The sequence below is a fragment of the Chionomys nivalis genome, chromosome 25 (assembly GCF_950005125.1).
Source record: "Chionomys nivalis chromosome 25, mChiNiv1.1, whole genome shotgun sequence".
Taxonomy (NCBI): Eukaryota; Metazoa; Chordata; class Mammalia; order Rodentia; family Cricetidae; genus Chionomys; species Chionomys nivalis.
The window spans coordinates 29,296,832-29,323,672 of record NC_080110.1 but is presented as its reverse complement, the minus strand read 5'-3'; the positions used below and the strand labels follow the sequence as shown (position 1 = coordinate 29,323,672).

Here is a 26,841-nt window from a genome sequence, read left to right as displayed (position 1 = left end):
ACGAGAACTGTGGAGGTACCCTTGGCACACAGTGTGGCTGGGAGATGTTACCTGCAGAGGACGGCTGGGCGGGACCAGACAAGGAGGATGGGAGAGGGTAGAAGGTTCACTTTCTACCACAAGACACAGCTTCCCTGGTTGACCAGATCACAAAGCAGGGGATAAAAGGATCTAAGATTACTCCCCAGCAGAGGCAGAGTGTTGGCTGGCTTGGTCTACAGGGACTAACTCTGATGTCCCTCACCTGTGGAATGGCTCCATCCATGGGAACCACCTGGCATAACTCCTCCCATCCCATCCTTTACCTTACGCCCAGTGCTACGTCAGCGACGGCTGCCAGTGCTATGTGCGGAGCTGGGGGCAATTGATCAATCGGCTCTTTCCATCTGCCATCATTTAGTCTTCCTCCCAGGAAGACAAGCAGAGCGCTGCTAACCCAGAGCTTCTGGGCCAGACCTGCCCAAAATCACACATGTGGCAAGTGACAAAACCAGGACCCAGTTAGGCGCTCTCTCTCTCTCTCTCTCTCTCTCTCTCTCTCTCTCTCTCTCTCTCTCTCTCTCTCTCTCTTTCTCAAGTTTTATTTTATGTGGATGGGTATTTCGCCTGCATGTGTGTCTGTATACCACATGTTTGCCTGGTGCCTGAGGAGGGCAGAAGAGGGCACTGGATCCTCTGGAAGAGGATTTACAGATGGGTGTGAGCTGCTTTTGGGTGGTGGGAATCGAACTCAGCCCCTCTGAAAAAGCAGCCTGTGCTGTTAACCATGACTCCAGGCTCGTAGAGAGTGCAGCCTCAGTCATCTGTGGCCCTTGTCGCCATGGCCAGCACAGGGGTCTTTTACCCACACCAGGGCAGGGGTCTCATCTCCCAGCTTTTCATCTCCTTTTCTTCCACCTGGGTCAAGCCTGTCTCTGTTCCTCTGACACATACTGGAGACCAGCTCTGTGCCAGGCACTGAACCAGGCACCAAGATGGGTGCAAAGGTCATGAACCCCTCAGGAGCCACAGTTCCTGGGCAGACTGTACAACGCTAACTCAAATGCAGGGCTGAGAGTAAGAAAAATGTGTCAGGGCTCTGAAGGAGGGAGTCCAGTGACCTCACTGAAATGTCCTGTCTCCCTCATCCCCATCTCTGGCAGGGAGGACTGTACCCAGGTCCCTGTCTCCCTCATCCCCATCTCTGGCAGGGAGGACTGTACCCAGGTCCCTGTCTCCCTCATCCCCATCTCTGACAGGGAGGATTTTACCCAGGCCCCTGTCTCCCTCATCCCCATCTCCAGCAGAGAACTTTACCCAGGTCCCTGTCTCCCTCATCCCCATCTCCGGCAGGGAGGACTGTACCCAGGCCTCTGTCTCCCTCATACCCATCTCTGGCAGGGAGGACTGTACCCAGGCTTCTGTCTCCCTCATCCCCATCTCCGGCACTGAGGACTATACCCAGGCCCCTGTCTCCCTCATCCCCATCTCTGGCAGGGAGGACTGTACCCAGGCCCCGGGCCAGAACCAGAGCTGATTCAGGAAACACATCAAGGATGGCCTGGCCAGGCCCCCTTGGAGTCCCCCTCCCTCCCTCCTCCCCTGATCCGGGAATAAAGGCCCCTTGAGGAGGTGGATAAAGCTGAGTTCATTGCCCCACTGGGCCAGCTGTGAGGTCTTCCCGGGGGAACAGCCCGCCAACCTAGTTAGCATGCTGAAGACCGTCAATTCCCCTGGCCAGCCAGGCCGCGGGGGTGGGGGGTGCTCTGCAGTGGGACTCAGAGGCAGATGGGATGTTCGGAACTCAGAGATGGACCACTGAGACACCAAGCCGAGAACACTCCTCCCTTCCCCCCCTGGGGCTGAGCCCATGCCCCAGCTTCCCCGGGCAGAACTCACAGCCAGGGTCTGAGGTCACTGGCTGGTCACTCTAACCTCCTCTGTCTTCCACGTCCCAGCCACGGATCCCCTCCTTTGGCCCTCACATGGTTCCCCCACTATCCCCCACCCCCATTTTTGGCCTGAATTCGGCAGAGGAAACAGCAGCTGGCAAACTCCAAAGGCTGAAATGAGAGAGATTCACAAACCAGATGTGCCTGTGGAGGGAGGGCAGTGGGGGATGGGCTCCCCTCCTCCGTGAAAGGAAGAGGAGGGCTCAGACCCTGTCCTTCTGCTCAGGCTCAGGAGCAGAGGGTGGACGGAGCAGGCGGAGGTGGGGTGGGGTGGGTGTGGGGGTGCATGTCTCTCAGGAGAGCCAGGAGAGCAGAATTGGAGGGGGATAAGTGGAAGAACTTCCTGTCAGCCATGGTGGAGAAAGCCCTAGGAATTTTGAGTGAGAAGGCTGAAGCCTGTCTTTGATTTCCTTTCGGGGGAGAAGAAGGGAAACACATAACCTACTTTGGGGCAGTCTCCACAGCCAAGTGAAGCCTCCTCCAAGCTGGAAGGGAGCTAGAATGGGGGTGGGGGAGGAAACGTATAATCTCCTTAAAGGCCAAGCCAGCCTAGATGCCCTCAGCAGGATGGTCTGCTCTGAACCCAACATTCAAACAACCCATCCTTCAGATGGGGGGCAAGATTAGCATAGGTTAGGAAGAGTCGCTGCCTGCTCCAGCCCGGTGACCACTGAGTACCACACACAGGTCTGAAGCTCTAGGGTCCTACTGTCAAGCCGTGAGGTGCTTGTTAGTGCAGTCCCATCTTACAGAGAACACTGAGGAGGAAGAGGAAGAAACATGGCTCCCTTGGCAGCAGGAGGGGACCAGGACTGTACAGACTGGGTAGCCTCTGGGGAGGAGGGCACAGAGGAGAGGGGCAAGAATAGGACAGAAGAGGGCTGGGGCATGAGAGGGAGGAGGGAGAGCAAGCAGCAGAAGGAGCACGGGGACACAGGGGCAGTCTGTTCTCAGCTTTGCCCGGAGATGTGACCGCCATGCTAACTTGGCCAACACCCTGCCCCTCCCCAACCAGGCACCCAGCCCAGCCATGGCCCCCAGGGCCACCAAGCTGGAGCCAGGGCAGGAGGTATGGGGTTGGGTGTGTATCCAGACACAACACAGACCCCACTGCCCTGGCTCAAGCCTTGGCTATCATCCTCTGTCCCACTCTGGGACCTTCGGGTAGGGTGGGGACAGAAGGCCAATATTTCTGGCTAGGGAAGAGGAAGAGAAGAAAGCCCTGGACAGAGACTTCTCCAAAGTACAGGGACCTGTCCTTCAAACACCCCTGGGAACCTCAAACATTCTTCCCGAAGGACAAGGGGAGGGAAGGCTGGAACAGCAAGAAAGTGACCCTGGGGCCTTTTGCAGAGTGACACAGCAGAGACAGGGCTAGGCGCCCTCGGATAGGTCTGGGGACATTCTCTAAGGGAAACCACAGGCTAACCTAAGGGAACAGGAGGAGCAAGAGGGGCTGGGGCAGACTCCAGGAATCTGAGCTTTCAAACATTTGGGAGCAGGGCAGCAAAGGCCTCCGGCCCAACAGAGAGCTTTTCCCCAAATTTTATGTATTTTGGGTGTTACCAGAGGCTCCTTCCCGCAGCTCAGTGAGGTTCAGACACATTTTTGTCATTCCTGAGTCTGGAACTCTGTTTTGCGGCCTGGGACAGATGGACAGACAGGGTGGCATGAACCGCTGGGGGCTGTCAGGGGAAGAGAAGGGTCTCCTCTTCCGTCCTGAGTCAATATTGACTCAGGACATCAGCCTGACCCACGACCCTGTCTTCTCCTTTCCCCACAAATAAAATCCAGATCTCCTCGAATGCCGGCGGAGGTCAACATGTCTCTCCCAAGGCTGAGCCCATTATTAGCCCTCCCCCGTGCCCCACATGGCCTGCTCTCAGCGGCGGGGAAAGCTCTGAGCTCCTGACCTCCTTCAGTTCTCAAACTCCTGTTGAGAGGAAGCTCTACCAGAAGTCTCACCTCCAATTCCCCCTTTTAGTGAGTATGCACGCGCGCGCGAGTGCGCGCGCGCGCACACACACACACACACACACAAATCAAGTTTTTGTTTGTTTGTTTTTTGTTACAGAAATATTTGCCCTAATGCCAATTTCCAACATCAGTGAAAGGAGGTTAGAAGGGAGGAATTCGGGGGAAGTTGAAGGGGACAGTCTGGGTCCAAGAAGGGAAGAATAAGCAAATGTAGGGGGCAGGAAGAGAAACCACTATCAGATAGCTTTGGAGACCTAGGGGACAGGCAGAGACAAAAGACAGACAGTGACTGAGCACAGACAGTCGGGGGCAAAGGATGGCAAATAAAAGTTAAGAACCAAGAGCCCCGGAGACACAGAGCTTCTGGAAGACCAGTAAGAAGATGGACAGACGGCAAAGCAGGCAGCCAGAAAAGGCAGGAATGGGGCTCAATGCAGAGGTTGTCCAGAGGGTGACACAGCTGTCCTGAGGTGAACCCAGAGAATGACCTGAGACATGGCACTGCACATATCCAGACTCTGGGAGACGGAGTACCAACACAACAACTTCTGAGCTAAGGGAGTCCAGATCAGACTCTGCTGCTTCTCAGAGAGAGAGGGGCGGGAAAGCTGGGAAGTCAGTCTGGGGGACTGTCATTTCCCAGGAGTCTGGTGGACAATCTCCTCTCCCCTACCCCTCACCTCCTCCTGGGAGGCTCTACACTGTGCCATGAGGCCACTGCACGGGAAACACTCCAGAGCCAACTGCTTCCTTCTCCAAACAATGCAGGATCCTGCTAACCAGGCTGAAATCTGGGACAGAACATGGGGCGGGGGGGGGGGGGACCAGGTTCCCTGGCACAAGTCACCATCAGCTCAGGGACCCCTGCATAGTCCCACTCAGCAGTACCAGGCTCCCCAAGGACAAGCAAGCGCCCCCTACTCAGATCTGGATCACAGGCAGAGAAAGGAAGCCAAGGGGTGGGGAAGACCCCAGAAGAAAATCCAGGGTGTGTGTGGATAAACTCTTGAGGCTCACATGTGCAGGGTCAAGACAGGAAAGAGTAAAACTGGAGTGAGGAAGGGCTTTGCAAAGGTAAGCAATGGCTGGTTGAGGTGAATTTGTTGGTGCTGGGGACAGAACCCAGGGCCTTAGACATGCTAAGTTTGCTCTGCCACCCCACCCCGAGCTGCGCCCAACCTCAGGAAGGCGTTGAGAGAGGGTGTGGGTTTGGAAAGGATCTGAGTTAGGCTGGGCCCTGGGTGACATGGCTGGAAGGCCCAGAGAAGGGGAGAGAGAGAGAATAATAAAGCAAACAAAAACAAACACACAAAAGAACTGAGAAGAAGACTGGAAGAAAAAGTCTTGTGAAGTTGCTCCCAAATAATGACCCATACGAATCTGCCGCACGTGTCTGCCTTCAAAAGAGGAAGCCATGGAGGGATGCTTAGGATTTGGGTCTGAGCAGGAGGATGCAGACTGGAACCTTCTCTCAGGAAGCCAGAAGGCTAGCATGTCAACCTCATAACTCGCTTCAACTGTCCACCTTCCCTAGCAACTAATAACACCACACCACCGGCTCAAGTGGGAGAGGAGAGAGCTGGGAAGAGGAGACTTCCCTGAGCTGCCTGCCTGGGGCGCTCCCTCCACCATGAACTGCCCCTTCTCCTCAGCAGGGCTCCCAGTGATCCTTCTCCAACCTCCTTGGCTGCAAGTGGATTCACTAGGAGGGGCTGAACCCTCTCACCCCACAATGCAGAGGACTCCCATATGAGTTTCAGACAGAATAAAGAATGGGGGAAGGCCCCTAGAGCTATTCCCAAGAAGCAGGAAGGGCAATTGAACCATCAGATAAGTCGAGGCAGGAGGCCCCTTCTCCAGAAAGCCAAGAAGGACTTTCAGAGTCCAAAGCGCCAACTCCTACAGGTTCTCCCTTCCTCCCCAGAGGAGGGATATGCATGTGCTTGGAGGGGACTGTATTTCTCGACAGGGATGGACACAGCATCCTGTGTACTAGGACAAATATTTGACCACTCACCTTTACCCTTACCCTGTGGGGCCATGAGGAGAGTGGCTATGAACTAGAGTTTTAGAGGTGACAGTTAAGGAGACATGTCAGACTCCCTCATTCAGTCACCACCAATCAATCCACTTAGTGCAGCATTTAGGCTCCCTGGAGTGATCCGCCCTAGGAGCCTGGCCCTCCTCAGACTGCCTGTGCTCTTACCTGACTCCACCCACCTCCCTTCACAGGGCTCTTTGCCTCAGTTTCCCCTCTCCCCTGACAGGGCTGAGACCCAGAAGAAAGCGCAAGATGACAAGATGACGTGGGACATGAAGGGCAGAGGGTTGCTGCACAGGCTTGTCTGAAGGATTTTCAAAAGATTAGGGGCGGCAGCCAGACGGGACGGTCCCCAACATGACATGAGGGCCACCGAGTAAACTGTTTTTCTGGGCACAGCTGCTTCCTGACCCTCTTGCCCTCCTCTCCCAATGGAAACAAGTAGAGAAGGGGAGGAGAATACATAATCTGATTTCAGAGAAAAACTTTCCCAATCCCAGCCTGGCAGCAAGATCTGGAAGACAGAGGAGGGGTGTCTGATGCTTTGAGGCTGTTGTCCCCAGTGGGAGGGCAAACCCGACAGGAAGTAACGAATCTCACCCCTTCTCAAGTTAGGGGCCCAACCCAATTCAACCCCATGACCCCCAGTTGAAAGCTTGGGCAAGTCTTGAACTGGTGACTCACAGCAAGAGGGAAAACAGCTGACAGAAGAATGGAAAGGGGTACACAGTCTCCCCAAAAGAACACAGTGGTCCAAGCCTAACTACTATATAAAGTGTAAGAGGTGAGGGAGGGCTGGGCTTAAACGCATTTACTAAATGAGCGGGAATTGGGGTGCGGGAGCATAGTCATAACCCCCCATCCAACTGCCAGCTCTCCTTCCAATCCAAACTGTGATCAAGCCAGAAATCGGCTTCCTCTGAACCCTCTCCCCAGCATTCCAGACCATTCTCCAGTCTCCTCCACAATGATGACATCTGATTTTTTTTCTCATCTCAAAGCTCCCAGGAATTAAGAAGCGAAAATCAGTCAAGAGCATCACCAGGCCCCTCCATGCCTCAACACCGCTATTGACAGAGGCCATCAGAGGGGAGCGCTCACTTCGGAACCAAGGCAGACAGCCCAGAATTTTGGACCGAGGCCTCTATGCCGGGGATGCAGGGTTCATTCCACACCCAAACAGGGGGCCCTCCCTATCCCCACCCACGGCTTTCTCGGCCTGCCTGCCCTCTGGCCAGCAGGGCACCCCTAGCCAGCTTTGCCTTCCAGCCTTCAGAGTCCACTGCAAAAGGCCCTCCGCCCCCTTTTGCAGCGGTGCACAGCAAATCCGGATTCCTTCACAATTCAGATGGGGGGGGTGTAGGAGGGTGGAGGATGTAGGGGAGGTATAGGCCCTCCCCGAGCAGAAATAGGAAGAGAAGGCCTCTCAATCCCAGGATCAGAAAAAGGGGGAGCCCTCCTTCCCTAGCCAGGCCTCTGGTCTTTGTCTGAGCTGGGGGGCCCTGGAAGCATCATTTGTCCCACGCTCCCATCCCCCAAATCAGACCCCATCCCCGCCCCCAGTCAGGCCGCTGCTGTGTCAGCTGGACTGGGATAACAAAAGGCACCCCCTCCCGCGTCTCCCTTCCCCATCCAGACGCAGGAGTGGGGGTTGGGAAGGGGGAGCCCCCAGGGTTCCAAGGGGGCCCGCGGAATCTCACTCACCATCGATAGTGGCCCCGGCGACCATAGCAGAAAGCAGGGGCAGCAGCAGCAGCAACGGCGGGGTCAGCATGGTGTGGGCCGATGCAAGCAGCAGCCCCCACCCTCTGGTCCTCTTACTTCTCGTCCTCGCCCCCCCCAATTGGGGGGTCCCCCTTTATCTTCCTCTCCCGACTCTTCTATTCTTATCCTTTCCTTAAGCAAAGCGAACCAGGGGCGTAGGTGAAAAGGTACAGTTCCGAGCCCCTTGGGAAGGGCCTGCTGACGCGGGTGCTCCCCCTGCCCCCAAATTCGAACCCTTCACCCCTGCTTTACTCCTCGCTCCTTTCCCCCTCCCGGGACGAAGCTCACAGCCCCATCTCGGAGCCGCCTCCGGCTGCAAAAATGCACAATTGGGAGGAGGCGGGGTGGGGGGTGGGGGGCGTGGACCCGATGGGGGTGCCTTTGCTAGGGGCCTGATGGAGCACTGGGGGCTCCCCCGTTTCCGCCTCCTCAGTGCACTGGCCTGGAGCTCGCACCGCTGTTCCCCCGGACTGAAGTGCCGCGGGGGGGGGGGTGCTGAGAGGGGAGAGGGAGGGGACAGGGAGAGGAGGGAAGGAGGGAAGGGGCGGGGAAAGAAAAAAGGGGGGGGGGAGCTACGCGGCAATCCTGAGAATGCGCATGCGCTGATTTGGCGCGCTGCCCTGGGGAGGGGGAGTCGGAGGAGCGACAAGCTTTGGAGTTCTGGGAAGCGGTCCGGGAGTGGGAGTCCCCGAGGCGCCCTGTCCTCTGACGGCAGTCTAGCCCTGGGCGCTCCCGGGAGCCGGAGGAGCCGAGGGTGGGACGGGTGAGGGTCGAGGAGAGCGGAGCTCTAGCGCCTCTTTGAAGCTCAATGTCACCCCCAGGATTTCAGACCCCCTCTGTGGGGTCCCGAGCCGACGTCTAGGCGGAGGCCTGATTTCCCTGGGGAACCCAGTGCCTCCCCAGCCTAGGGTGGGGGCAGGGGTGGCTAGTCCGCGGGGAAGGTGAGGCGAAGGCTGAGCTTTGATTTGGAGACTTTGTAAGAACCGGCCGGGGATTGGGGCCTGCGGCCTGAGGGGCGGGGTGAGGGAGTGGCCACGTGGGCCCGCCCCCACCTCGCTTCGGGGCTCAGAGTAAACAGGGACACCCGCGGGGACACGCTGGAGCTTGTCGGCTCGTTGAGGGCTCAGGGATGGAGCCCACCTTAGTACCCGCCCAGCCCTGCTCGCCTGGCACGGGGCGCGGGAGAGGCAGGCTCTGGTTTGGAGGGAGGTGACTCACCAGCGGGTGGGGCTGGGGAGGGGCCTCCCCTTTCGCCCTGAGAGGTCAGGCTCAGTTTTTTTTTGTTTGTTTGTTTGTTTTGTTTTTGATACCTTCTGACCGGCCTCCCACCGAGTCAGGGTTTTAGATGCCAAGCTACAGGGAGCTGGAACGAGGGACTGTTGAGCTCCGCTTCCAGACACTTATTCTAGGGGGTTTTCTGCTGCGTGCCAGACCTTTGTCCCCAGGCTCGGCCGGTTCGAGAGTGATACTTCGGAGTCCAGAAAGCTTCGGGCTGTAACTAGGGCCGGCAAACGTGCTTCCGGCCACTGCCCTCTTCTGGGCAACGATTGAAGGCTGTAACCCTTAGAGTCTTTCTATGTACCTGGAGGGAAAGTTCTGGGAAGCTCGGCGGGGGACAGACTCTGCTGTGGATGAGCTTAAAGGTTAGGGACCAGTGGCCAACTCCATCTCATTAAGTTCTAGTCAGGGAGGGCCCTCCACTCCAGCCTGTCACTGGCAGCAAAGAGTAACAGAAAACGGACTTGTCCGTTAATGACAGTGAAACTTTCCCCCCAATGAGAGCTTCAGCTTCGCTCTCACAGACTTTGCCCAGGGCCATGGGCTACCTGTCTTTATAATCTCCCAGGCTAGAGACCCCAAGACCAGTTCCACAGGGTCCATCTTTCCTCTGTCCAGTCTTGATGGCCTGTGCTCAAGTCAAGGCCCGTTCTTTCTTCTTGTTGAAATAGACCGCAGATTTCCTTCATTTTCACCAGAGAGGTTTCTCCCAGCGGGGGTGGTATGTTATTCTTCCTTTTCTCCAGCTTCCATGGCCTAAACAGTGCCAGGCCTAGGCGGGGAGTCACCAAATAGTTTCAGTGGATACTTACAGACTTCCTGCTAGGTATCCACCCAATATTGTGGCCCAAATGGAATCTGGTTGAAACAGACCTCAGGCAACATTGGTAGGAAAAAGATATCAGGAGCTACTGTAGTAGCCTGAAGGCTGAGGGACTGTCACTTACCTGTCTCACACAGGTGACTCTTCCCAAAGCCTTTCTTACCTTGTGTTGTCTTGTGTCTCTTTCATGAACCTTCACTGGGTACCTGGATCTCCCCTGACCACTCACTAAATCTGTCTTTGCCAGGCTGGAGAGGTGGCTCAGTGGTTAAGAGCATTGCCTGCTTTTCCAAAGGTCCTGAGTTCAATTCCCAGCAACCACATGGTGGCTCATAACCATCTGTAATGAGGTGCCCTCTTCTGGCCTGCAGGCACACATGCAGACCGAATATTGTATACATAATAAATAAAAAATATTTTAAAAAAATCTGTCTCTGCCTCAGCGTCTTCTCTTTCTAGTTACCCTTTAGAACAACCACCACACCAAAAAAAAAAAAAAAAAATGGACTGGAGCTATGGTGACCTAAGTTCCCAGCACCCAGCACCCACATTGGATGGTTCACAACTTCCTGTAATTCCAGCTCCAGGGAATCTGATGCATTCTTATGGCTTCCATGGGTACTGCACACATGCACACACACCTACACATGGACAACATGAGTAGAAATTTAAAAGAAAAATTGAAGATTTTATTTTTATTGTTTTTTAACTATGCATATGCTTGTGTAAGTATGTGCAGGTGCCTGTGAGAGGCCAAAGGCACAGGATGCCCTGCTGGAGTTGAAGCTGCCATCCAGCTTGGGCCTTGTGAATGTAACCCCAGTCCTCTGGAAGAGGTAGTGACTCTTAACCACTGAGCCATCCCTCCAGCAACCTTGCCACCCTCTTAAGGTTCAAGGCCAGAGCGAGGTCAGCCTGTGCTCCTGAGATCCTGTCTCAAAAGGTGGAGGAGGAAGTAGCAGTAGCTTAGGCTGGAATTATAACAAAAGTGAAAAATCAACATAAATGAATCAAATATGAGCTCTTCCGTCCGTCATAGCCTTCCAGAATCTACCCTCAGTCACAGGTTGACACTTGCTACCTTCTGGGTTTGGCTACCTCCTGAATATGAATATGTTTTTATTAACTGTGCATTGCAAAAATGATAATACTTAATTATTTAAAACTTAGAGAGCCGGGCGGTGGTGGCGCACGCCTTTAATCCCAGCACTTGGGAGGCAGAGGTAGGCGGATCTCTGTGAGTTCGAGACCAGCCTGGTCTACAAGAACTAGTTCTAGGACAGGCTCCAAAGCCACAGAGAAACCCTGTCTCGAAAAACCAAAAAAAAAAAAAAAAAAAAAAACTTAGAGTATAAGAAGGCAAAAAGTAAACATGTCACTTTTCAAACTCCCCTCTCCTCTCCCCTCCCCCCGAAAAATCCTTGGAAGTGTCTTCAACAAAGTCTGTCTGCTTTAGTGGTACGCGATGGTATAAGCGACATGCCTTAAAATTACAGAGGCGCTAATATTCGTGTTTTCCGTAGCTCACTTTCTTCAGCTGGCTCGTCTTGGTCTCGTCTTCTGTCTGTTCTGTCCAGACCGTGTTTCATATTAACGTCTTGGATCTCCTTGATGGTTGGGTGCTTGCTCTGTTTGTCCCACGGTATGAGCCGCTAAGACTGGCTCCATAAGACGAGAGAATAATTTCTACCCAAGTCTGTATTCACTCTGTCCCCCAGCTCCTCAGAAAACCTTTGCAGTTATTCCTGGGCTGAACCTCTTGGGCTGTTCCAAACTTGTATCCCAAAAGCCAGGTGCGACAGTGACCCAAGCCTATTGTCCAAGGTCTCAGGAGACAGGAGCAGAAGGACAGTCCAGAACACACGGGGTTCTGCGCAACAGCCTGGGCTACATGGTAAAATCCCACCTTGAACAGAGCGAACCTCAGCCGTCCTCACCGTGGCCCCAGAACCTAGAGTTTAGCACTTCATTTTAATGGGTTCTTTGTCCACCACCAGATCACAAACTCCTGAGAGCAAAGACTCTATCCTCGCCTCTTTGAATGTCCTCCCATGCCCTCCCCTGCATACTGGCATCGCACCCCGCACCCCAGCCCCAGCTCATGACTCGTGAGGGAACCGGGGCTACCTGCTGGGTAAGGAAGAAGGACGTGCCTGTAAGCATCTTCTCCCGGTGGTTCTCCTCCAACGCCCATTAATCATTGTCTCTCTGTCTCTCCTTCTGCTTACCTTCTTAAGACAGCCCTCCTTCAAATGGGAGTTGAATTATAACCTAAACAAGAAAATCAAGTAAGAACTTTCTGAAGTTCGTGACAAGGATGCCAAGAATAGTGGTAGGCTGCCAAGTTGTTTCGGGAGAGGATATCTTCCTTCAACACATTATTAACCTTAATGCTTTTTGGTCTGAGTATGAGGGCCTGGGATAGGGCATTAGGGAGGCGGTGCTGGGACCATCAGGCCACAGGCTACCACCACCTAGTGGTCAGTTCAGGAAGTGTAAGTAGGAAGGAGTATCACCAAAAGGTCTAGAAAGTGGGAAAAAGGAAAGGGCAAACATTTATTGAGCAATTGCCATGGAGCAGGCCACTGAAATAGAATATGGAAGCCGGGCAGTGGTGGCACACACCTTTAATCCCAGCACTCAAGAAGCAGAGGCAGATGGATCTCTGTGAGTTCTAGTCTACATAGTGGGTTCCAGGGCAGTCAGAACTATATAGTGAGACTCTGTCACAAAAAAAAACAAAAAACAAAACAAACAACAACAAAAACAAAACCCAAAGCAGAATGTGGATATCCCACTTCAGTCCCGCAGTCACTTTGTGGCAGAGGCGTTCTGTACAGTTTATAGAGACTCCAAGTGTCTATGCAGACCAGATTCCATCTCTTTACTTAACACTTCCTATGTATCCCAGCATGATGTCAGGCCTCTAAGATCAAGAGTTAAAAACGGGTCAATGAGGATGCTCCATAAGGTAACTAACAATTATAACCCAGACCTTCTATGTCTGCGATGGAGGTTTGCAGAGAGGGCCATGGGGACCAGGGAAGGATATGATTTCTAGCCAAGAGGTCGAGAAAAAGCAAGGCTCATGGTGTCATTTGATGTTGCAAGAGCGGGAGGGAGATGATAAGAAGAATGGGTGCTTTAGGCTGGAGACGGGCAAAGACATAGGGCCTGAGAAAATGATGGCTTAGCTGAATTCAAGGCTGGGGACTGGGGGGCGGGGAGACCTAGTGAATAAAGCCATGGGAAGGCAAATCACCAAGGACTCATTTAGCAATGAATGCAAAGGGCTTTGTTTTGTTTAAAACTTAGTTTTAAAAAAAGTTTTGTTTAAAACTTAATTAAGGGAACCAGATGAGAGACACTAAAGAGGTGGGATCAAAGATAGTAATGACTGGCCGGACAGTGGTAGTGATGTACGCCTTTAATTCCAGCACTCAGAGGCAGAGGCAGGCGGAGCTCTGAGTTCAAGGATATCCTGGTCTACAGAGCGAGTTCTAGGACAGTCACGGCTACACAGAGAAACTCTCTCCTAAAAAACAAGAACAGAGAACCTGATGAGTTGATCATGCCCCTTATATGTGGACTGAGAAAGCCGGATCTGAAAACAGCTCACATCAGAATGGTCTCAGACTCTGAGGGGTCAGCAGATGGCTCAGAGGGCAAGGATGCCTGCTGCCAAGTCTGATGACCTGAGGTGGATTTCTGGGTCCCCTGTGGTGGATGGGGAGAAGTGACTCCGGCAAGTCATCCTCTGGCCTCAACACGTGTGTCTTGGCATGCATGCATGCACAGAAATACATACAGATAAGTAAATGTAATATAGCTTCTAAAAGAATGCTCCCAGTATCTGACTGCATGTTGTAGCTTAGTACTAAACACTGTCGTACCTCCAGACTCAAGCCGTGTGGCTCTGCCACAGGGATTCACAGATTCATGGGACAGAAGTAGACTTCAGGGGTCATGTTATTTTTTTATTTTATTATTTTTTCAAAGATTTATTTATTTATGATGCAAATAAAATATAACAAAAGAGCTCAAAAGAAAAGAAAATAGGCAAGCAAAATATTGGTCTAAAGATGGACGGGTGTGTGGGCTATGTCAGAGATTTCTGTAATATGGTGACAAGCCCAATGACCAAAAAGCATATGAAAAGTGGTAACCGTCTTCTGTCATCAAAATCAGGCTGAGTATGGTGGTACAAGCCTTTAGTCCCACTAGGGAGACAGGAGCACTTGAATCTCTGTGATTTCGGTCAGCCTGGTCTACAGAGTGAGTTCCAGGCCAGCCAGGATACATAATAAGACTCTGTCTCTTTTGTTTTGTTTTGTTTTTTTCGAGACAGGGTTTCTCTGTAGCTTTATTTATGCATGTGCATTGCTCATGGAGGTCAGAAGAAGTGTAGGATCCTCTGGAGCTGGAGTTACAGAGAGTTGTGAGCTGCCATGTGGATATTAAGAATTGGACCCTGGTCCTCTGGAAAAACAGTCAGTGCTCCTAACTGCTGAACCATCTCTGCAGCCCTAGCAATTTTTATACAGTTAAGTATTCATCTACCCTATCAATGGTCCAACAGTTACACTTCCAGCTATTTATTTATAAAAGAGAAAATAAAACATGCGTTCACATAGACTTGACACAGAATAATCATAGTTTTCTGCCCAATAATCCTAAACTGGTTATCTTACTGTTGTTCATCATTCCATCATTTAAGAAAAGAAAAAGGGGCTGGAAAGATGGCTCAGAGATTAAGAGCACTGACTGCTCTTCCAGAGGTCCTGAGTTCAATTCCCAGCAACCACATAGTGGCTCACAGCCATCTATAATGAGATCTGGTGCCCTCTTCTGGCATGCAAGCATACATGGAAGGAATGTTGTATACATAATAAATAAATAAATCTTTTAAAAAAAGAAAAGGAAAGGAAAGAAAAAGATGAACTGTGGCAGCTGGATATGATGGAACATGGTGATAATTTCAGAATTTGGAAGACTGAGATAGGGAGTAGTGAGTTAGAGCGGACCTGAGGAGCTATACCGCAAGACCCCGTCTCAATAAAGCAGCACCCCCACATAGAAGGTGGGGAGTAGTGACTCACCCCTGTACCCCCAGAACTCAGGAGGCGGATGCTGGCCTGTAGAGTCGGGTCAGAATGGGCTATGGAGTGAGGTCCTGCTGAAAAAAAGAAAGCAAAGGAGCTAAAGAGACAGCTCACTTGGTTAAATGTTTGCCATGAAGATGAGTTTGGATCCCCAGAACCCACACAGAAGTTGGGCACATGCCTGTAACCCCAGTGTTGGAGAGAGAGAGAGACAGAGAGGTCACCGGAGCTTGCTGGCCAGTCAGCCGGTCCAGGCTCTATGAGAGCCCTATCTCAAAATATAAGATGGAAAGGGATGGACAAAGATACCTAGTGCTGACTCCCAGCCCCATGTGCCTGTGCTCTTAGATACATACATGCACACACGGGCACACAAACTAAAGACAGACTTTGGTTTTTATAATGGAATGCTGCCTGAAAAGAAAAATGAGTCAGGCAGTGGTGGCGCGCACCTTTAATCCCAGCACTCGGGAGGCAGAGGCAGGCGGATCTCTGTGAGTTCTAAGCCAGCCTGGTCTACAAGAGCTAGTTCCAGGACAGGCACCAAAGCTACAGAGAAACCCTGTCTCGAAAAACCAAACCAAACCAAAACAAGAACAGAAAATGAACTACGGATGCATACAACAACACGCACGAATCTCAAAACACACTGAATAAAAGATATCAGGCACACATCCTCTGTTTAGTTCATGTATCTGAATTCTAATAACTCAGAAAGTTGGCTCCCTTGGAGGAGTGAGAACGCTAGGTAAGGACTCTGCCACCAAACTGTCCCCTGTGATTTACGTCTTCCCAGGACTCTATGTCTTACAACCACCACTTTTAAGTGCAGTAATTTGAATCCATGTGGCCTGGCTGCGAAAGCCACTGTGAACCAGTGAACACATCATATCAGTACAGCCTCGTGTATGAATAAGATCACACAACAGTAGTAGAACATGCAAAAAGCTAGAAGAACAAGAAAGAGAGACTGTAGGAAGAGCCAGATGGCTCCGGGTGTGAAGGATCTGGGTTCTACTCCTGGGACCCACATCATGGAAGAAAAGAACAGACTCCCGAAAGTTGCACATGTGTTTCTCTCCCAACATACATACACACACTCAACAAATAAATAAAATCTAAAACAAAATTGACTGGGTGTGGTAGAGCACACCTTTAGTCCCAGCACTCAGGAGGCAGAGCCAGGTAGATCTCTGGAAGTTGGAGGCCATTCTGGTCTACAGAGTGAGTTCCAGGACAGCCAAATCAACATAGTGAGAAACGAAACAAAACAAAAATTTAAAAAATTCTAATTGAAGACATTATCAGAGATTTGGGGAAAAAAGAGGGATAGTATAGTGAAAACCAGGTTGGAAGCTCACTTTATTTTATTTTTTATTTTTATTTTCAAGACAGAGTTTGTGTAACATTGCTGGCTGTCTGGGAACTCACTTTGTAGACCAGGCTGGTCTTGAACTCAGAGATCCACATGCCTCTGCCTCCTGAGTGCTGGGATCAAAGGCGTGCACCACCACTGCCTAGTGGAAGCTCACTTTAAAGTGGCTTGGCTAGGCTGGAGCTCAGTGACAGGTACTCAAAGTCCTGGGTTTAGTTCTCTGCACTAGGGATGATGTGGCGGTTTGAATGAGAATGGCCCCATAGACTCTTTGATTGTTTGATTGATAGAACTGTCTGGGTCAAAAATAGGAGGTATGGCCTTGTTAAAGGAGGTGTATGGCTGGGGTGGGCACTGAGGTTTCATACATCACACTGTTCTCTATGCCTTGTGGCTGTGTCTCAAGACGTGAAGTCTCAGATACTGCTCCAGTGCCATGCTTGCTTGTCCACGAGCCATGCTCCCACAGATGGTTATAGGCTCACCCTCTAAAACTGTTAAGTCCAGTAAACTTTTTTTTCTTCTAAGTTGCCTTGGTCATGATGTCTCTTCACAAAAAAGAGAAAAGTAAGACAAAAGCTGGGGTCAGGAGTGGGTCATTGCTGTAACAGGCCTGACAATGCTGGGTTTCGGAGGAACTTGGAAGACTTTGGGACTTTGGACTTGAAAAGTGAAAGCAGGTCTTAATTGGGCTATCTTAGGAGTTTGGAAGACAGTGGTGCTGAGAGCCATGGGAACTATGGAGACCCAGCTCGAGAGATTTCAGAGGGGATCAAGAGTAGCAGTTGGACTAGAGGCTGTTCCCATGCTGTGCATGCACAAAGCTTGTGGCGGCTACTTTCCGCTCTCTTCCTAACATCTGCCTGGGGCTAAACTGTAATGTTTTAGACTAGTTTCCTTGGCAGAAGAGATACAAAGACAGTGACTCCGCTGCTGAGTTATTTAGTGATCACTCTTACGCAAGTCTGCAACAAGAAGGAGCAAACGGGGCGAGAAGAAATACAAAATGCACAGTTTGGAGAGAGAAGGAAATTGAACGCTGGATGATGATTTGCGGTGAAGGAGATAAGGAGGAATGGAAGTATGGGCGCCACCCAGCTAATCTTGCAATTTGTGAACAGAAAAGGCTTGCGGAATTACCTTTTCCTAAAGAGAATCAACAAATCAAAGCTTATGCAAATGTAATTCAAGGAGGGGCCAGGTGCCACCCCAAGCTAGCAGCTGTGGGTCCCGTGGTTCTGGTTTTAGTGGCATCAAGGATACAGAAATAAAGGGATTGTGGAATCTTCCTCCACAGTTCAGAAAGCTGCTGTGGCCAGGCATGTGGTAGGGGAGTCCCTGCACTGAGGGCCAGGGGGACCATTTTATGAAACTGTGAAAGAAAAGCCAGGATTGGATTGGAGACTCCAAGTTGCTGGCCATGCCAGAGTCCTGGGATACCTGCCAAGGAGAGCTGCACACAGCGGGTGGGACCAGCCTAAGGGGAAGAAGGGGCTGCAGTCAGCAAAGATGGAAGGGCAGGGCCATCAGACATGGAGCTGCAGGATTTGGAGTTTGCCCTGCTGGCTTTTGGTCTTGCTTTGGCCGAGTATTTCCTCACTGTGCTCCTCTTCCTCGCTTTTGGAAATGTAATGCATTTTCTGTGCCATTGTGTGTCAGAAGTATATGATTGGCTTTTTTATTTTGATTTTACAGGGATTTAGAATTAAGATATTGTGTGAATCTCAGAGGAGACGTTGGACTTTTAAAGAAAGACTATGGGGACTTTTGAAGTTGTACTAAATGCATTTTGTATGATGATATGGCCATAAGCCTATGGGGGCCAGGGAGTGAAATATGGACAGGTAAGAAGAACAGTTAGACATGGGCATTGAACTAAGACAGGTCATGACTAACTGTTGATGCTCCAGGAGTCTCATTGATATAAAGACGGGGGTTCATTCTTTTTTTTTTTTTTTTAAATATTTCTTATGGTTTAGTTAACTTTATTTTATGTGCATTGGTGTGAAGGTATCAGATCCCCTGGAACTGGATCTTCAGACAGTTGTGAGCTGCCATGTGGGTGCTTGGAATTGAACCTAGGTCCTCTGGAAGAGCAGTCAGTGCTCTTAACTGCTGAGCCATCTCTCCAGCCCTGGGGACTCATTCTTTACACCTAGAAGAGCATATGTAATGTGGGCCCGACACTTTCATTGACTTGGGGGGAACAGTAGACAGCTGGTAGTGTAATGAGGTGCAAAGGGAAGATGTCAAATGTGAAGAACTTTCCCAAGGAGCTTGACTGCACAGGCAGAGAGAGAAAGGCAAGACTCTAATTAGAGGGCTGGAATTTCCTTGCAGAGGGTTAATCTTGACCACAGCTGGCTCTCTCCAGAGCTGCTTGGCTTTGCCCACCCACCAAGACTGACTGCAACTTGTGAAGGTCTGCTGGCCACAATAAGTCACAGCTCAAGGGTTCTTTTCGGAACCCTGAGCTCAGCTGATCCCACCATTGCTCACATCCTGTGGTCCTTGGCAGGCCCGATGTCCACCCTTCTGCTCTAAGCTTCCTCTTCCTAACCACAGGGCACTCCTTCCCAGCCCCTTTCTTGTGCAAAGCCCTGGCCACTCTGCCATTCTGCTTGTTTGAAGCTAGGTGTTTCCCTGAGGGCATGCTTCCTTTAGTGAGATCTCAGTTCTTCCAAGTGAGCATGGAGAGGTTGTTATCATAGGCTCTGTGTTTCCTGTATCTTCTGTAGCTCCATCAAGGATGTATTTAGTAACAAGTAACAGAACGCCTGGTTAGAGCAGACTGAACAATATATCTTTCCAGAGCAGCTGTGGGTAAGGTAACTGGGCACTCAGCCTGAAAACTTGAGTTCTAGCCTCAGCCACCCACAAGGTGCAAGAAGAGAAGTGATTCCCACAGTTATCCCGACCCCTGCATCTGTGTGTGCACAGACACACGTGCACAGTACACACACATACGCATGCACACACATTCCCATGCGCACACACACACACAGGCACACACACATTCCCATGCACACACATTCCCATGCACACACACAGACATACACACACAGACACACATGCGTGCATATGTGCACACACATACACATGCATGCAGGCGCGACATTAATATACAAAGCGAAGCATTCTGTGGCAGGTCCAGGCTGGGTTACTCGTCACCTTTTCACACTGACACATGACTCTCAGTGACTGGAGAGATGGTTCCGTCAGTGCATGGTTCCAGCTATCCCAGTTGCCCCAAGTGGGCACGGCACCAAAGATGGATATCATCTTTCCCAGGGAGCCTTTTAATTGGCTAGGATTGGTCACTGACCAGGGGAATGTAAGTACCTTGATTGGCTAGACCAATTAGAGGCATCCCAGGAGCACCTGGAAGGGGAGTACCCATAAGAGTCTGGACTTTGCTAGCTGGAGAGAAGGGCTTGGACTCTGAGCAGGCACGATTAGTGATTGCCTGAGAAATTTATGACTGTGTGTCCCTGCTGGGAGCGCCTGTGACACCATGTCCTCATCAGAACTGCAGCCCTGGTTACCTTGTACCCTCACAGTCTGCTAACTCGTCTGAGTCCTCATGGGTGGAGCATAAACACTCAACAGATGTTTCAGCCCCCCGTCTGGAGGAGCTGCAGGGCTGAACTTGACGGATAGCAACTTGACTTTGTTTCTCTAAAGGTGGGAACTCTGAACATGACTATATGCTGAGAATATAGAACTTAAATGATGAAAGAGCCAAAGGCTGGAGACTAGGGGCTCTAAGGGATCATGAGGGGGAAGGAACAAGTGCCTGCTAAGACAGAAAGCAGGGCCATGATGGATTCGGCAGTGGCACACAAGCAATCCCAGCCCCAGCCCCCAGAGTGAGGAGGAGTGGAGCCAGCCTGGGCTACACAGTAAGGCCATTTCACAAACAAAACAGTGACGAAAATAAAGCAGGGGCCTTAAGCATGTACCTTGGGCCCGATAGGGGCCACCTCCGGGAGCCGTCATTGCTGATGCTCCTGTCTTTGACAGGAGCAGCCGGGACACCGGAGAAGCTCCTAACAGATGACTAATTAATCGAATTAGTAGATTAATCTAACTAATGATGACTTGCTGTCAAAGTGAGTGGAGATTTGAACACCCTTGTGACATCCTAAGAGTCAGAGGTCAAAGGGCACCCAGTAACTTCCTTTCCTGTGACTTAATCTCATCCCTTAACACCCCCACAAATCCCAGGCCACTACCCAGTGCTCCCTAGCTGTCCTGTCTGTGAAATGAATTCAGTTCCCTAGTTCCCTCAGTCAAGCCATTGATAAGGTTAGTGTTTTTTATTGTTCAGGAAGTGGTCACCTGACTAGTATTACTGATGTTCATTGGGTCAAGCCATGGGTTTATTGGGGTGGGTGGTCTTTCTAACCACTGCTAAGAAGTTAAGAGCTGGGTAAACATAAGAGAGTCCTAGCTACACCTGGAGTCTTGGCTGGTTTGGGAGATGAGACTGGCACAACCCCGGGAGAGAAGGACTTCTGGGGACAATTCAGAATGATCACCCCTCTCCTGGATAATGGCATGGGAGTAAAGGCCAGAGGCTCTGATCTCTCTGGAGGATGCCTACACAAAGCTGGGTACCACTACTGTGGCTTGTTGTTAGACAGGGTTTCCAGGGCCAGAGGAGGATTTAGGGATGTGGGGCAGGGAGTGGGGGATGGAGAAGTGTCTTAGGGTTACTGTTGCTGCCATGAAACCCTATGTCAGTTAGGGAGGGAAGGGTTGGCTGGTTTGTTTGGCTTACACTTCATACCAGTGTTCATCACGGAAGGAAGTCAGGACAGGAACTCAAACAGGGCAGGAACCTGGTGGCAGGAGCTGATGCAGAGGCCATGGAGGGGTGCTGCTTACTGGCTTGCTCCTCAGATCTTCTCAGCCTGCTTTCCTATAGAAGCTAGAACCACCATCCCAGGAATGGTACCCCCACAATGGGCTGGGCTCTCCCCCATCAATTACGAATTAAGAAAATGTCCTATAGGCTTGCCCACAGCCTGGTCTTATGGCGGCATTGTCTTAATTAAGGCTCCCTCCTCTCAGATGACTATAGCTTGTTTCAAGTTGACATAAACTGTCCAACACAGTGAGCTAAGGCCACCTCAGGCTACACAGGCCCTTTCTTTTTTGAGATTAAGATCTTGGTATTAAATCCTTTGCTGGAATCCAGTGAGTAGGCTTGTGTTGTAAGTAATGAGTTTGTTTACACATATTAAACCACGACTTGACCTGCGGGCTGATGTCATAGGCGGAGAAAGCATATTGCCACCAGATCAGGCCCAGGGGCATTGATGAGCCGGCAGTAATAGGCGGTAAAGGTATCAGTGAGAAAATGCCAATATAATCTTTTGCCCAGGAACCATGCCCAGTGTCATGAGCTAATCTGGGTTTCCCATGGTCGCCCATGAGGCAACTTTTCCATCTCCACTGCCGGGGAGGGTGTCTGTCAGAGTGCGGCTTCTCTGTCTGGTCTTCATTGGCTTCCTGAGTGTCATTCCCCAGGTCTGCCAGAGTTGGTGCACGGAAAACTTGGATGAGCTGAGTCAGCTTTGAAATGTCATTACTCACTACGCCTCCCAGAGGAGCAATGTGCTCATCTAGCGCACACTCCATGCCGTGTGAGCCGTCGGTCATCAGCTAAATGTCCCTTACATCTTCAGGCACCACACAACTGCCTTCTTGTTGCCGTGAAGAAATCAGACAATAGTCAGCTCAGCTCACAGCTTCTCTATTATGGTCACCTGTCACACCTGGGAAAGGCTCCAGGCTGCAGGCATCAGCTTCCTAAGGTGGGGCTTGCTGCCACCTTGCAGTTGGAGCCGTACCCCCTCCAGGCCTCACATCCCTGCTCCTTGATCGCAGGACACAGGACAGCATCTCAGTGATAGACTTACCTCTTAGATAAGAGAGTCCACGTGAACCCTTTAGCCCAGGGTGCAGAACCTAAGAAACACTGAATGAATGGCAGCCCCTGGTGCTTACCCACAAAGACCTGCGCTGTCTGTCCCAGCTGCTCTATGGTGTGATGATGATGCATGTTGTCATGAGCTGCCATCCTCCTCCAGCTTAGACTCTAAGCAGAGGAAGAAAGATGTGCCCATAACATAGTTTTTTTTTTTAAAAAAAAAAAAAAGAGGGGCTGGAGAGATGGCTCAGAGGTTAAGAGCATTGCCTGCTCTTCCAAAGGTCCTGAGTTCAATTCCCAGCAACCACATGGTGGCTCACAACCATCTGTAGAGGGGTCTGGTGCCCTCTTCTGGCCTGCAGGCATACACACAGAATATTGTATACATAATAAATAAGTAAATAAGTAAATAAATATTAAAAAAAAAAAAAAAAAAGACTGATTTAATATGTATGCAGTACTCCTGCACGCATTCCTGCCAGAAGAGGGCACCAGATCTCATTTCAGATGGGTGTGAGCCATCATGAGGTTGCTGGAATTGAACTAAGGACCTCGGGAAGAACAGTCAGTGCTGTTAACCTCTGAGTCATCTCTCCAGCGACCCCTCCCTGCAACCCAGTAACATAGTTCTAAAAGCAGTGCAGAGTGATACGTAATGGCCGCCAACATCCAAAGGATCTTTTAAACTCTAAAGCCTGAAAATCTATCTATCTATCTATCTATCTATCTATCTATCTATCTATCTATCTATCTATCTCTACCTACCTATCTACTTACTTATTTAATTTTGTGTGTGTGTGTGTGTGTGAGAGAGAGAGAGAGAGAGAGAGAGAGAGAGAGAGAGAGAGAGAAGAGAAAGAATGCACATTGGCGCATGTGATTGTGCAGGTCAGAGGACAATATTTGGTTCTTTCCTTCTACCTTTAAAGGCAGAGTCTTCTTTTCTCTGCTGGACTAAGAGCTTCTGGGTGACGCTCCTGTCACACCCCCGTCTTGCTGCAGGAGTTCTGGGGTTACAGATGTCATCAAGTTTCTGCGGGAGAGGGGACAAGGTCTCACAGTGCAATCCTGGCTGGCCTGGAACTCAGTACGCAGGCCTACCTGCCCTCTGCCTCCTGAGTGCTGGGACTGACAGCCATGTGCCTCACCACACCAGCAAAACCTGGCTTTTTTACTCGGGTTCCAAGTATGGAACTCAGGTCAGTCAGGCTTGTGTAGCAAGCTCTTTGGTTCACTGAGCCATCTTATATCCTTTTTGCTGGTTTGTTTTAAAAAAAAACACAACCTGCACTAGGAAGTAGTGGGAACCATATACGCACACAAAATGGGAACAAGAGTTCACTGAACAATATGTCTTACTTTCTATTGCCATAACAAGGCGCCATGACCAGGACAACTTGTAAAAAAAAAAAAAAAAAAAAAAAGACATTTAATTTGGGGCTCTTTGTTCCAGACAATTAGGCCGTGACCATCAAGCAGGGATTGTGGCAGTAGGCAGGCAGGCATGGCCTGGAGCCTTAACTGAGGGCTCACATCTGGAGACAGCAACCCTGAGGCAGAGAGAGCACCGGCTTTTCTTTTTGTTTTTAAAAAATTTTTTTAAAAATATTTTTTTAGCAGGGCATGGTAGTACATGCCTTTAATCCCAACACTCAGGAGGCAGAAACAGGTGGATCTCTGTGAGTTCAAGTCCAGCTTGGTCTACAAAACAAGTTTTGAGTTCCAGGACAGCCAAAGCTATTACACAGAAAATTCTTGTCTCGAAAACACACACACACACACACCTCTCTTTGGGGCATTTATTTTTATGATTTTATTATGTATGGATATTGTGTCTGCATGAGGGTGTGTGTACATGAATACAGGTACCCTTGGAAGCATTAGATTCCTCTGGATATATGTTCACTTTTGTTTTTTGTTTTTTTGTGTTTTTTTTTTTTTTTTGAGAAAGAATCTCTCTATATAGCCACGCTGTCCTAGAACTCTCTATGTAGACCAAGCTGATCTTGAATTCATAGAGATCCTCTGCCTCTGCCTCCAAAGTGCTGAGATTAAAGGCGTGTGCCACCATGCCCAGGTACTTACTGATATTTTATTGTTGACAGTGATTTCTGTCCCGCCCAGTCCCGCAGTGTTCAGTACCAAAGAAACATACAGAGGCTTACATTAATTATAAACTGGTTGGCCTATTAGCTCAGGGTTCTAATTAACTCTTACACCCTACATTAACCCATAATTCTTGTCTGTGTTAGCCACATGGCTTGGTACCTTTATCAGTGGGGTGTTCTCATCTTGCTTCCTCTGCATCTGGGTGATGACTGCAGACTGAGCCTTTGCTTTTCCCAGAATTCTCCTGTTCTGGCTGCCCTGCCTATACTTTCTGCCTGGCTACTGGACAATCAGCATTTTATTAAAGCAATACAAGTGACAAGTCTTTACAGGGTACAAGACCATTGTCCCACAGCATTTTATATTCTATTTTATTTATTAATTTTTATTTATTTTTTATTTTATTTTATGTGTGTGGCTATTTTGCCTGAACATATGTGTTTGTACCGCACATGTGCCTGGTGCCCTTGGAGGATAAAAGAGGGGTATCAAATCCCCTGGAACTGGAGTTTTACAGACAGTTGTGAGGTGCCACATGGGTGCTGAGAGTTGAACCCAGGTCCTCGGGAAGAGCTGCTAGTGCTCTTAACCACTGAGTTATGTCTCCAACCCCTTCTATCCCATTTTATTTTTTAAAAATAGTCAAGATACTATTACAGGATGAACTGTGTTCCTTGGAAAATTAATAATGTCCTTTACAGTCCTCAGAAAGAGCCAACTAGTCAATACCTGAATCTTGGGATTTTAGCTTTCAACACCATGAGTCAAATTTCTGTCTTAAGCCACCCAGCTTGGGGTGTTTTATTATACCAGCCTAAAAAAACTAATACACCCACTGGATGGCTTTTGTGACTCAGTCTTGCATTGTAATCTGGTTCTCATACCATAAAGTTGGTTTTTTTTTTCCCTCGAATGCTTTCTCTCATGCAATCTTCGCAGTTGCTGGGTGGGATGCGGGGCCCGGAGGGAAGGCAAGGCAATGAGGTGTCAGGCAGGCGGTGTCATTAACCACAGCTGGCCTGACCCTACAATTATACAACCTAAAATGAGTCGAGCCCTCCTCCCCTCGCTGTATTCAGGCCCCACTGAAGCTGCAGCTACTCTGGCCTCTCTGCCTGTCCTTGGACGGGGACCTCCTGAGATCTTCAAATGGCAGGACCTGGCTTCCACTACCATCTGCGGACAGTCATATGTGCGGTGGACACCTGGAAGCACATATTAGGCATGTGTGCCGTGAGCTCACCTGAACTCAGACCTCGGGGTAAATATTACCTGCTGGACCAGTCTCTGGACAGACACTCCTGCCTGATCTCCACCCCTGCTCTCAGACCTAAGACGTTCATAAAGATACAGATGCCTCTTCTAGGCTCTGTCTTGGAGGCAATTGTATTACCCTCCCCCAATCCAGAAACCTCTGGGTAAGATGGAGAACCATCTGCTTTCCTAACCCGATGTTTATTCTGAACCATAAAAACAGTGTCTGGGACTGCAGAGGTAGAGGTAGCGCTGTGGTTATGAGCTCTGGCTGCTCTTTCAGAGGACCTGGGTTTGATTACCAAGACCCACGTTGGTAGCACACATCGATTTGCAACTCCAGTTCCAGGGGATGCGAGGCTTCCTCTAGCGTCTGAGAGTACTAAACTAGACGTGGCACACACACATGCAGACGATATATCCACACACATTAAAGACAATCAAATAGTATGTGTTGGACTGTAGATGTGGCTCACTTGGTAGAATGCTTGCCTGGCATGCAAAAAGCCCTGGGTTCAATCCTTTTTTTTTGTTTGCTTTTTTTTTGTTTTTTCAAGACAGGGTTTCTCTGTGGTTTTGGAGCCTGTCCTGGAACTAGCTCTTGTAGACCAGGCTGGTCTCGAACTCACAGAGATCCGCCTGCTTCTGCCTCCCCTGGGTTCAATTCTTAGCACCACATGAACCCAAGCCCAGCACTTGGGAGGTAGAGGCAGGAGGATGCAGTTCAAGTTTGCCCTTGGCTAAGTAGCAATTTCAAGGCCAGTCTGGGCTAAGGAGTCCTTGTCTCATCAACAACATCAAGTGCATATATCCAAACAAATAATTAAGCAACAACAACCAAAGTACTAGTGCCTGCTGTTTACAATAGGTCAGCGTTGCTCCAAGTATTTTATTCTCAACTGCAGGGGCTACGTTACCCTTGTGGGCTCCATTTTGCAGATAATAAAACAGCCAGTTTTTCAGTTAGCACGTTTGGCAGGGCTTGAACACAAAGAGCCCCTGCTCAGAATTCACGACTATGCTGGATGTACAGTTTGTTCCTACCATTTGCAGACTCGTCGGGTCTATGTATGCGCTGTGCCCAGTGCCCGTGAATGTGCAGGGAAGGATCAGTTTCGTCACCAGGGGGCAGCATAAGACTGGCTTTGGCTCTTCAGCCCAGCCCTGAAAGGCAACAGGAGAGCCAAAAATTCTAAGTTGACACAGCCGCTCTCAGACACCATCCTTCCACACACTCCTTGACGGTCAG

General features: G+C 50.1%; 1 protein-coding gene and 1 pseudogene across 1 annotated transcript in view; both read right to left on the bottom strand.

Annotated features, from left to right (window-relative positions):
• Positions 1-8,186, bottom strand: part of Lrp1 (LDL receptor related protein 1) — a 78,595-nt gene extending 70,409 nt beyond the window's left edge. The window contains exon 1 of the mRNA XM_057757818.1: positions 7,654-8,186. Within this exon, the coding sequence (XP_057613801.1) occupies positions 7,654-7,723 (70 nt within the window). The 5' untranslated portion in view covers positions 7,724-8,186. The remainder of the gene's footprint in view (positions 1-7,653) is intronic.
• Positions 8,187-8,638: 452 nt separating this feature from the next.
• Positions 8,639-26,841, bottom strand: part of LOC130866203 (tubulin polyglutamylase complex subunit 2-like) — a 22,661-nt pseudogene continuing 4,458 nt past the window's right edge.